Source organism: Pyxicephalus adspersus, chromosome 3, assembly GCF_032062135.1.
Source record: "Pyxicephalus adspersus chromosome 3, UCB_Pads_2.0, whole genome shotgun sequence".
Lineage (NCBI taxonomy): Eukaryota > Metazoa > Chordata > Amphibia > Anura > Pyxicephalidae > Pyxicephalus > Pyxicephalus adspersus.
The window spans coordinates 66,428,909-66,441,043 of NC_092860.1; the positions used below are offsets into that span (position 1 = coordinate 66,428,909).

A 12,135-nucleotide genomic window follows, 5' to 3' on the forward strand; every position below is an offset into this window, starting at 1 on the left:
GATACATTGACACAGAGTGATTTTTTAGTATTTTGTTCAGAATCTTTTTTTTCTAGGTTTTTCTCCTTTAAAATTGGGTGCGTCTTATAGGCCGGAGCGTCTTATAGTCCGAAAAATACGGTAATTAGCATATTAAAACTTTAAAAGTCAATAGTACCATGATCTGAAGGAGTTGGTGTATCAACTCAACAGCTCTGACCTACGGTAACATGCATTGGCATTCCTCGCCTTTTCCTTTCTGTGTATGACTTTGCAGTGTATTGTGTATGAGATGCAGACAACTTATCAGGGCCTACTAAATGAAAGGTAAGAGCTTAAGCAGATGATCATTACACAACTCTGCACCCCTGTGGAATGTCAATATTCACCAACACAGGATCTAGACTTCTGTAAACATGGGCAAAAAACCCCACCCCATTATTCAACTTTTTAATTATTTATTATTATTATATTAAATCCTGGGACACAAGTAAAAGCTCTAGCACATAAAAGCAGGGAGGTAAATGTAAAGGTCAGTGCTACAGGGGAGTGGGGCTTATCGGCTATAACTCTTGACCTAATGTACAGACAGGACCTTCAAAGGGGCTTTAAAATACAGTCATGGCCAAAAATATTAGCACCCTTGCACTTATGTCAGAAAATCCCCCACTTCTCCCAGAACACTGTTACAATTACGTTACTACTTTGTAGCTCCATGTTTTGACTGTAGGGACCGTGTTTTTATTTATTTTTTTTTTTGAAGGCGTCTTATTGTTTTCTGTAAACAGTCGAATGATGTGGTAGTTTTGTTTCACCTATCTAAAGGACATTCTCCCAGAAGCCTTTCACTGTCCTCTGGACTAAAATACACCCTTTGGTAACGCACATCATCGACAGAAAACAAAAAGAAGCGATTAACATCAGTTATTTCTTCCAAAGGGTGTGCTACTGAGTATTAAGTTAAGGGTGCCAATACCTTTGTTCAAGTCATCTTTGATGTTTTATTTGGAATGTCTCTGATTTTTTTTTTCTGTAATCTTGCAGTGCCAACAAAACAAATATACATGACAATAGCAAAGCATTTGTGATTGCAACAATTTTCTGGAAGAAGTGGAGCATTTTCTAACATAAACGCGAGGGTGCCAATATATTTGGCCATGACTGTACATGAATCTGACAACCTAATGTGTTAGCATTTCCCTAACATAAGGAGGGCAAAGCTCTTCAGCAAGGACACCAGTTACAACATTGCAGAGGAACTAACCCTTTCCAACTTTACCCAAAAATTTTAAACCAAAACAACTGTGCTGTATGTTGGAAGAAAGGCCATCACACAACCAATTGGTAACAATAACAGGGTGATTTCCCAGTGGGTAGTTGAATTTACTATTATTTACTAAACATTTAGATACAGTGTTCTTTTTGTAGAATAACTCTTGATTTACATTTTAACATTAACAGAGCTGAAGGTTCAGTTGTTCTTACTCTGTTATGGAATCTTGCAGGTCTGTACTTCCTTAAACTTAGGTTATAAACTGCATAACTCCCAGGATGCTTAGCATCCAGATATAAGCGAACATCTTCAATGTTATTTTTGATGGCAGATTCTACACCTTCTGCAGGAAAGGACATCACTAGAGTATAAACAAAGAGGAAAATCATTATTAGGTGCATACAAATTTACAATTTTAAACATAAATGTTTTAAATTTTACAACCTATATACCTAAGATGCCTTTTAAATATGGCCGTAATCTGTACTGATCTAAAGCACTAAAAGTGGACCTGAATTTAAAAAGTGAAGATTTGCTGTGTTATAGGGCATGTTAAGAAACGTTGTTTCCAATTGGTATATTCCTTCTGTTATAAAATTTCTTCTGAATAAGAGGAATCCTTGGATTTCCTGTGCTCATACAGATCCTATATCTATATGTCTGCAATGTGAGATCTTAGTCACTGTCTCTGACTGCTAATCTCACCAACTTTAGAGTGAGATTTGGTGATTTCAGTACCATGTTGCTCACTGTTCTCGTCAGAGGTTCTGATAGGAGGAAGTCTCCATACAAAGACATTTCAGGGGGTCAGAGATTGCCTTTAACTGTCTATCCCTCACTAATAAAACAGTTTGTTTTCTTACCAACATGAGTGCACACACCAATTTAATTTTTTTATGGTATGTACATCCTGTATATTAATGCTATTGAAAAAAAAAAAATTTTTTTTTGATATTGGCCATTTTAAAGTAAAAGCAATAGATGTGTTCATTATGAAGGTAACTGCACTCAGTAGAAATACTATGGATCTCTGTGCCAATGATAAATATTTCCTAGGTATGCAACTAAAACACTTGCAAAAGCAGCCATGCCGAATACTGTACCTAATTAAAAGCCACCATAAAAAAGAGAATTCTCTGACGTTCTCTATACTCCTCACAGGGACATATACTGTACAGTTTTGGAGGCTCAACCACATTTATTCAATATCCCTAATACTTTTTAATTTTGATTAATACAATAATACCAACTAAAGAAAACAAGTGTACAACATACCAGCAATTCTAGAAGTGATGTAAGACAAATCCAAATCTCCTTTTGCATAGCTGAAATACACAAAAAAAAAAAAAAATATATTTGTTTACATGCAAAGAGTGTGCTTTAGCTTAACTTTTAATCCTTTCACATGCAGAGTAAATAAAACCATCATCTGATCAAAAGTTTGGGATGGTTTGGGATGCAAAAGTTTACTCACCTATTAGTCTTAACCACTTTGCGTGTCATTTACATTTTGTTTACCCCATATGGAGGCTATAATTTAGTAAGTGGGCATATCCTAAGATTCTCTACCCTCAGTGATCCTAAATGCCCCCACAGCAGCCTGTAATCATGGAGGAGCAAGGTAAGCCACGGTACCCGAAGATGCCAGGGCTGCCAGCACAAACAGCTACCTATAACACATGCAGAAAGTTGAGGATTTTTTTTCATTCCTCCCCTATCCGTAAAACCGTTAAATGTAATGTACCAAATTAGTCTGCTAAGAAAGTGGAGTAATATAACAGATTGTAAAGGGAGAAGTGGCAGTCTGAGGTGCTTTTAATTTCATGTAACACTGATTAAATCTTTCAAGACCTACTACCCTTCTAATTCTATTTATAGTATTTCCAGTGCAAACGCAAAACCTTACAGCAGCTACTTCTGTTTCGCAATGGGAAACTTCCCATCTACCAGGTTTTGGAACTAGGCAGCCTCTTCTAGATAATAAATGGTTATCCACTGTTATTTTGAAATCTAAAAACCCAGTATGAGAAACAATCTACAAAATAATATGCAGCTTTGAAAGAACCTCAACAAATAAGTTATATTACCAAGGAAAGGGGAATGAAAAAGATTTTACTTTCTTACTTGGTGACTGACTGAATAACCTTTGAAGATGTATCTTTAATATTACTCAAGAACCGCTCTGTGCCACCTTTCAAGATGTCAAAAAATCCTCCAGAATTTTCATCATCTCCAAGAGCAACTGCTGTAGAAAGCAAAATGAATGTTATACTGCTGTAGAAAGCAAAAAAAATTATATTTATACTGTGTGTGTGAATCTATGGAATTACAAGCATGATAAAATATATGACATAGTCTGTCACTAGCATTACCAGAACAGTATGTGTTTCTTTGGGTCCATCGGTCCCAAAAAACTTGCTCTGACCATATGCAAGATCAGGTGAGGTGTCTTCAAAAATGTTTCCCAAAATAAAACAACCCAACGCCAATCTCGCTCTGTGCATAAGCAAGATTTTGCACAGGTTTACAAACATTTGTGGTAATGTAGCAATCTCAGGCACGGGCAAAAAGAGAACGACAGAAGGGTAAACCTACAGCCTCCTAGGATATGTGATGTAAGTATCACAGGACTCGGCAGGTTTTTTCATTATGTAGAAGGAAAGGCAACTCTTTCGCATAATGCTTATACTTTGATGATAGGTTTATCCTAATTCCATTCAAAGAAGAACAATCAGTATGCATAAATTCTCTTTTCTTAATCCCCTTTTTTTTTTTTTTCGGAATTATACTCACTATGGATTGAGATGCTTTGGGCAGAAATGAAAGGCAAATCTGATCACCCTACAAGTATTTAATCTTACAATTTAAAAAAAAAAATAGGTCTGCTTACAAAGCAGATCAGATAAGGCTCATCCTAAATATAATCAGATAGGACTGTTATGCTCATCGTATTGTCTCCATAGAGCAGGGCAGAACAAGTCCTCCATATCTGGAAACAAAAGTGGCTGTACCCAACAGTCTCTTGGTAATCCATCAGAACAGATTACTAAACAACATCAGAGGACAGCTGTACACATGCTATATTGTCATCTCAAAACAAACAGAAACTGCTATTTTGGGTGACAAAAAATCTAGTATCTGCATATGTTAAGTTTAACAATGGACTGTCATTCTTTATATACTTTATGTAATCTGACAGCAAGGTATGACGTGACTTACAAGACTATTTACTGCTGTACATGTGGGTATAAACTTAGGGGAAAATAAATGAATTCATATTATGTACATACCTGACTGTCCAACAGGTTTAGAACCCTGTGAAGGCAGTTTTTGATTCACAGTATTGCCATATCCACCATTTTGCTCCAGTAGCTGTAAAAATAAATAAATTATTTACAGTCCAATCTATCTATACTGAACAGGACATGACAGTGGGTATTGCAGTGCCATACATAGTGAAACACAAGCAAAGAACTTTGGTATGTCACTGCAGAAATGAGATGCTGAATTAATAACTGCAGTAAATTTTACTACAACTTCTTTTAGGCTGTGAAGGTAATGACTAAAATGCCCTGTGGAAAATAATAAACAAAATACAAAAAATATCCCTATAACTACAAGTACACAATAAATGTTTAGAAAAATGCACCCCTATAGGAAGATTCAAATAAACTTACTGGCAATGGTCTGCCCATCCAATATGTAATATTTGTCTAAATAGGGCATGATATCATAGCAATGCAGCAGTTTTTACACTGTGACCACACATTTCCATACTGCCCTACATTGGCTGCCAGTAATAGGCATTATAAAAATAAGTATAACTTTGTTAAAGTGAGATTTGCTTAACATACAATACAAGCTTGCATTGTCTAGATATAGAAGAGCCTCTTCAACTACTACAAAAAATTATAGGGTTTTTTTTGGATCCCTATCTGTAAACATAGACACTACAAAACATATCAAAATATAACATTTATTTGCAAAGAATAAAATACAACCATATCAATAAAATATGGTTGCTCTGATTGCTGTAAATAAAATTATGAATATAAATAACTGTCTTCAGAGCCATGTTCCACAGGCTTCTGGTCATTCATTGTAATATCAATTGTATTAAAGAATCGTAGTAATCTTATTGTAACCAGAATCCCTTTAATTTCAAAAGAAATTTAAACTCAAAGGTTTTAAAACAGGCAATATCAGGCGTAGAGAGAAGTCTATCAGGAAGTCATTTCTCCACACCTGCAACCCCACATGATAGCAGAACATAATCCCCCAGTATGCAGCCCAGTGATGCCGGGTTCACACCTAAGATACTGCATACTGGGGGATTACGTCCTGCTATCAGGACTATGTAGAAATTTTTTGAAGGGTGATATGAGAGACTTCAATATAAATATTTTTTTTTATACAGTTTACGATACCTGGGTTGCCTGTTCTATGACATGGGGTTGGACCCTGTGCAATACACATACTTATCTAATAGCACTAATTGTATATTAAAGTGTTTAGATGTATAAGAGCTAACAAGTAAGAGCTAACAAGGATAAGCAACAACTGTACTTTCTCAAACCGTACTTTTTCATTAACATTATATGCTTGAATATTTTGCCTTAGTCTAATGCGATAAAAGCCTACTGCAGCATTTTATCTTTGCTTTATTGTATATAATAGTACCTAATAGAAAGAACTGTCCAATTACCTCAGTGATTGGCGATTTAGGGTTTATGTTTCTCGCTATAGCGATTTCCTGAAGCTGACCAACTACTTCATTTATAGACAATCTTTCCTCTGGATTGACCTTTAGCATAGAATCTGTGAAAAAAAGAACAAGCAATGCTCACTGAAATTCAAACTAGTCTACCACGTTTTTAACAGTCAAGTGCTTATAATGGCTTACTTCATCTTTTGATAAAGGCTAAAGGGTGACAAAGACTATCAAAGGTTAAAGCAGAAGTGGGCTTGCCTACTAAGGTTAATGTGAGGAGTTCGATCTTTTCTCAGTAGTTTAAGATTTATTGCCACAAATCTTTCTATATTACCAAATATATATATTTTATATAGGAGTTCTATCATTCAAGGACAAGTGGAGTTGTTGTTTATACCAACAAGTTTATTATCCTTCTTTTTCTTTCAGTAACATGTTTGATCATATGGAATTCTGTAGGTAACACAGATACTTTTCTTACCTAACCTTTTATTAAAGGCCAAACAAAGCAAAACAAAGTGCAGTGAGAATGTGTGCAAATGAGCAATCAATTACATATTATGAGCAATCAATTGCCATGTCATTTGGGAAAACAAATAAACCTAAAACACGTTTTTTCACTTAAAGACACATTTTAGTTGTGTTGCTTAACAGGACCCAACATCCACATTGAAAAACTGCAGTTAGAACCACAGAAAAATTTTAAATGTTTACCTGGTTTAGTGTTTATCATGTCCAAAATGTACCCCCTGTCTTAAAGACAGCCTAAGTACAACAGGATAAGGTGCAACAGGTAAGTACAAATAATTGTAGAACACTGGGTAGAAGAATAAATAGGGAGGCTTTCATTTACTATGAAGGTAGTTCAGATTAGAGGTATCCCCTAGGAAAAAGCAAAGTTGTCTGCCTGGAGAGGAGGATGCAGAGATGGAGATGGGTTGAGGGGTACTGGGCATGCATAAATGTGTAAAGGAAGTGAGAGATGTCTCAAACTGGTTGCATGATAGCGGACAATTAAGAATGTGCCTGATGTAAAATGCAAGACCACAGTAAAACAGAGGGCCTGTGCAAATAGGTTCAATTGAGGCCATGCTTGAGGGGTTTAAATATACCTATTCAGGTCATGATTTCTTAGGTTTAATATCGTGTAAGATTGCTGAATGCAAATAGGCCCAGGCCATTCCGTCAAATACCTTTTCCGCATCAGTTGAATTTGGTAGCAAAGAGGTGAGGGTGATAACTTGAAATGTGCCTTTCATAAAGCTACAATATTTGACTTCTTCAGGAGCATCAATTCCACCACACACTCCTTTCAGATATTTTCTTTCTGAACTTACCCACAACTATTATTATAACTTTTAAACAGGAGTCATATAGAGCCAACATAATATGCAGCGTTGTACATTAAATACGGTTTGCAAATGACAGACTAATACAGACAGTGATACAGGAGGAGAGGACCCTTGCCCGAAGAGCTTACAATTTAGTAGACCTTAACCCCTTCCCTTACAATTATGTGGCTACTAGATTTTTGTTAAAATTGTCTGGCAAACAGGATCTGTCTTAAAAAGTCTTGCTCAGAAATATGCCCTTTTCCCAGTTTTAATTACACTAAATGAATGGAATGCTGAAAGTGAAAACATCCATTTGCAAAAGGTCTTAAGAACCATTTAACAGTTCACTTACTAATAATTCCATGAAAGACTGTGTATCTAGTATCATTTAATGGTATGGAGAATTTCCCATTAACAATACGGAGCTTTGATCCATCTTCAAAAGGATGTTGTTTAAAGCATAACAGATACAAAATACAACCAAGTGCCTAAGGAAAAACAGAACAAAACATTCAGATTTTAGGGAACATTTTTCAAAATTGACAGACATTAATTGTGTATTTTCAGAGACTGTGTTTTATAACAAATCACAATGCAAAGTGGTCAAAAAAACATTTAAGAAGCAGCTCTGTAACTTGTTACGAGTCACTTGCTGAAGACAAACCTGCACAATGGTCTGGCTCCAGAGTCTGCATTCTCCTTTGTTAAGGACAATATAACAAAAAGCTACACATGACTATTGTGATTATTGTTCTTTAGTTCAAGATAAACCCAAACATTTTTTTTTCAGCAAGGGAACATATGAAGGTTTGTGGTTAGATTTTTTCAAGTGCATATAGATTTTATAGAAAAAAATTGACACTGGACTTTTCACTTCCGTTTGCAAAATTGCAATGGAGACATGCTAATGCAAACTAAAGCGAGTACTACTGTAGTAAGGTTAGGGGGAGAAGCCTGCTGAAAGGGAAGGGGCTTGGGCAAATTAAAGGTTTGCATCAAGAATAGCAGAAATTTCTTCCTGTAGCAGGTAAACTTTTTTGAAGGGATATTGACTCCTGTGGCGAAGCCTTTCTTTTAAGTTTCACATTTGTGTGAAGATCCCAGGTTAGGAAACATTTTTCTTTTAATAAGTATTATTTAGAAGTTGTGCTGCCATTTATTGGTATAGAAATATGTTTTCAAATCAGAAGCTAACCACATTGTGCAATAATTCACTTTTATTTCGAAAAGTGATACATTTGTGATGTTAGGTCACTATTTTTTTTTTATGGGCAAATCCATAATCTTTACCCATATATCTTGCTTTTCTCCAATTGGGAAGTTTGAATATAGATCTATAATTTCTGGAGTTCTATATATTGGAGTGGTATTTCGAGTCACCTGAAAAACAAAAATATTTAGCATTATTCACAAATGTATAGATTAATTTACCATCTTACATTCTGCCAAAGTTCAATGCAGAACCCAGGAATCGGTAAACTAAATTACATTTCTATTTTCTATTGGAAAACAAGGACATATATTTTGATTGCATTGGCTCTGACTTTATTCAACCAGGAAGGAGATTAAAACAAAATAGGAATATATTTGGTTCCTATAAAAATGGAAGTATTTATAAGGTGACAGATTATTATAGCAAGCAGGACAACAATTAATCTGAAAAGCCCACCAAGACCAGGATCAGTTAGTGGGGAATTACCTAGAAAACTTTCCTGGAATCTCAGCGTACAACAGGTCTAAAACCAAAACTTTATTTTTCATTTTGGACAGAGGACAAAGGAACTAAAAGTCTTGTCAGTTAATTTTTCTGTCTGCGTCACACTGGAAAAATTCCTTTTAAATCCTGTTTTAGAAATATGACAGGAAGTGAAAGAATTCTGTCCTAAGGGAAAAAAAACTAAGAAAAATCCTCTCCTAAAAAGTTATCACTGGACCGAAATTTTATTGAATGATTTGCACTCAGCTCCATTTCAGAGAGATCTTTTATATGTTTGAGTATGTTTATTCATAATAACTGTAACACTTTGGACATTCCATCACTTTCAGACTTGGTAACAACCGTCAATAGGACAAACAAAGCTGGTGAATTTAGCGAGGTCACAGACAGAAATTAAAATCTGAAAGTGGTTCAAAACATTCTTTATCAAAAAAAAATAAAAGTGAATAAAATAAAGTGAAGTGTGTTTGCTATTATTAGAATTGTGCTCACTGTCTCTTATGAATCTTATCATGCCTTAAAGATTCAACAGATGCAATGTGATATACATATATATCAAAACCAACTTTTTCCTTTGCATTTAAAGGATATGCATATAGGAATGGTCTGAAACTCTGTCAGACTTTTACTAATATCCTGTCTTCTTCCATTTTCTTTTTAAGCTGTTGACCATTCATATCAGTAGTGCAAGTGAGAAAAATAAAATCCAAAATAGTCAACAGAGTTTTTAAAAAGTAAAATATATTCACACAGACAGCAAATTTTTTTGACCGGCTTCATTGGGGAAAACAGCCAAAACTAAAAAAAAAAAAAAAAAAAAAAAATGAACCTAGTGCAAGTTGCCTGCCAAGAAAAGAACAATCTGATACAGTTTCCTGTTTTTAATAAGTAGGTCAAATTACTTTCTGGATGAAAATCAGGGTTATGCCTATGGAAATTTTCTGTAGATAAACCAAAAAGCTGCACACTCATTACCCCCACCAACTACTTACTTCATCTTCAACAGTTGCTCTCCTCTGTGCAGTCCAGCTGTAATCTGGGTAATGCGCAATAGTAGTTGCACTACCAAAGTCACACAGTTTAATTGTTCCTTGGTTACTCACCAGTAAATTTTCAACCTGCATGAAAAAGAAAACGTCTGTAAACTAAATATATACACATTTTTATTTAACATCAATGGTATAACATGTATAATATGACAACTCTGGATTCTAGATTGCTTCTACAAAAAAACAACATTTGGCGAACTCATATTTAGGTTGTTCTTACATAAAAGTTCAATAAACACAATACAGGACAGGAAAGCTACCTTCCAAATATGGACAATCATTTCGCCATTAATACATTTCAATTCTAATCATTCACTTTTTCTGCATCCTGCAAATTAGCAGACTACTTACACACATCAGATGATACGCGTCCTATAATCGCCTCAGAGCTGATATCAGACAAAAATCTGGTGTGTGTACAAGTGAAGGGGAGAGAGCGCAGCGTGGTGCCACTCCGTTGTTCTCCCCCACCATAGAGCAGAATGGCGCTGTATGTAAAATGCTTGTTCAGTCTTTTCTTGTTGAATAGGATTGTAAAAGATCCTTTCCAACGACAATTACTGCATGTGTGTACACAGCCTTAAATGGCTGGTTAAGGCTGCATTCATTTAAAAAATGCATCGGGTAGTCATGAATAAAAGTTTTTAAATAACTTCCTTTGCTGCTACAAGGACAAAATATCTTGTTAGATGGATTATTATTGCTAGTTCAGTGTTCTCCCCAGAATTTTTTTTTTTTTGGTGAAAAATTTGAGAACGGCAACACACAACAGTTAGCATTCCCAATTGTTTGTTCCATAGATATTTAGTAACCCCTTCCTACAGCTCCTCTATACTTTGTTCAAATTTTGTAATGACCGCTTCTTAGTATGCATGTCTGATGACAGCTGGGTGACTACTGAAAATTGCCAGGTGGTGCATCTGGCTAAAAACGGCTTGGAAGAACACTGTAGTTAAATATATATTTACAATTTTTGTGAAATAAGTTATTTAATAGCTTTTATAAATGCTGGTGAGCACTAGATGATTTTATATACATGATTATTTTAAGGAGGTTAAACAGCTCTTAGCTGTTGCCTATAAATTTAATAATCTTTAACTTTTGTGCACTAAAGAATATTTATATTTCATGTATTATTTATTTTTTAGGCTAAGAACACTTTCAACGGTGTCCTTGACACTTCCTGCAAACCAATAATCCCCAAACCCATGTAATGGAGATGAACAAAGGCAGAAAAGAAACTGGTAACAACCTCTGCTATTGAGAACTCTAGTTGCCTTTATTTTGATGCTTTTAAATATGCTGCTTGATTAGACAACCCTAAACAAAGTTCCTATAATGCAAGTGTTTGTAACTTGGTACATTAGGACACCCTCCACTGGTGATGAACAATAAAGCACAAAAGATAATTTAAGAGCAATATATATATATATATATATATATATATATATATATATATATATAAACAATAGCAGTGACTGGACTGCTGCATTTTGTGTCCTAGGTTTTTTACTCAAGCCAATTACATTTTCTTTTTTTTTCAGGTAAAATGTAGGTATACACAGTATAGTGACACACAGGTCTGGTACTTTTCTGACACTCATTTACAGTATGTTTGTTCTGGGTCTGTTAAAGGAAAGTACTGAAATCAGGCACTATTATTTTCAGGAGACATACAATAACTCCGCATATGCTAATATATGGTGACTATTGTCCATGCAATTTGCTTTATTGGGTAACTATCTGAATACAGGTAATTTTTTTTTACATATATTTTTTTCACCGCCCCGTATTTGAATGATATTTGTGGATATTTGATTGTGTTATATATGTATCCACAGCAAATGTGAAGGAGAAATGCGTTATGTGAACCTGCATCTTTTTCTAAAGAATTTGGCAGTCCATCCAAAAAACTATACAAGAGCTGTGGATTTATTACAAATATGCCAAATAAAGCAAGTCTTGGCACTACATTTGTCCAAGCTTGCTTTACCCTAAATTATTTATAGTTGGTCTTCCCCACCATTCTTTTATCCGTTTGCTTTTGCTTGTTTTGCCTCACAATATCCATC

At 35.0% G+C, this 12,135-nt stretch overlaps 1 protein-coding gene across 3 annotated transcripts in view; it reads right to left on the reverse strand.

Moving 5' to 3' along the window:
* The window catches only part of GAK (cyclin G associated kinase), a 53,461-nt gene that overhangs the window by 23,894 nt on the left and 17,432 nt on the right, over positions 1 to 12,135 (reverse strand). For 2 of the 3 annotated variants that reach the window (XM_072405015.1, XM_072405013.1), the window contains exons 6-13: positions 10,007 to 10,132; positions 8,588 to 8,677; positions 7,650 to 7,785; positions 5,958 to 6,070; positions 4,543 to 4,624; positions 3,377 to 3,497; positions 2,528 to 2,577; positions 1,465 to 1,613 (exon numbers count right to left, since the gene is read on the reverse strand). In XM_072405015.1, coding sequence (XP_072261116.1) covers positions 1,465 to 1,613; positions 2,528 to 2,577; positions 3,377 to 3,497; positions 4,543 to 4,624; positions 5,958 to 6,070; positions 7,650 to 7,785; positions 8,588 to 8,677; positions 10,007 to 10,132 — 867 coding nt within the window. The remainder of the gene's footprint in view (positions 1 to 1,464; positions 1,614 to 2,527; positions 2,578 to 3,376; positions 3,498 to 4,542; positions 4,625 to 5,957; positions 6,071 to 7,649; positions 7,786 to 8,587; positions 8,678 to 10,006; positions 10,133 to 12,135) is intronic. The other variant, XM_072405014.1, reaches the window with a different exon arrangement.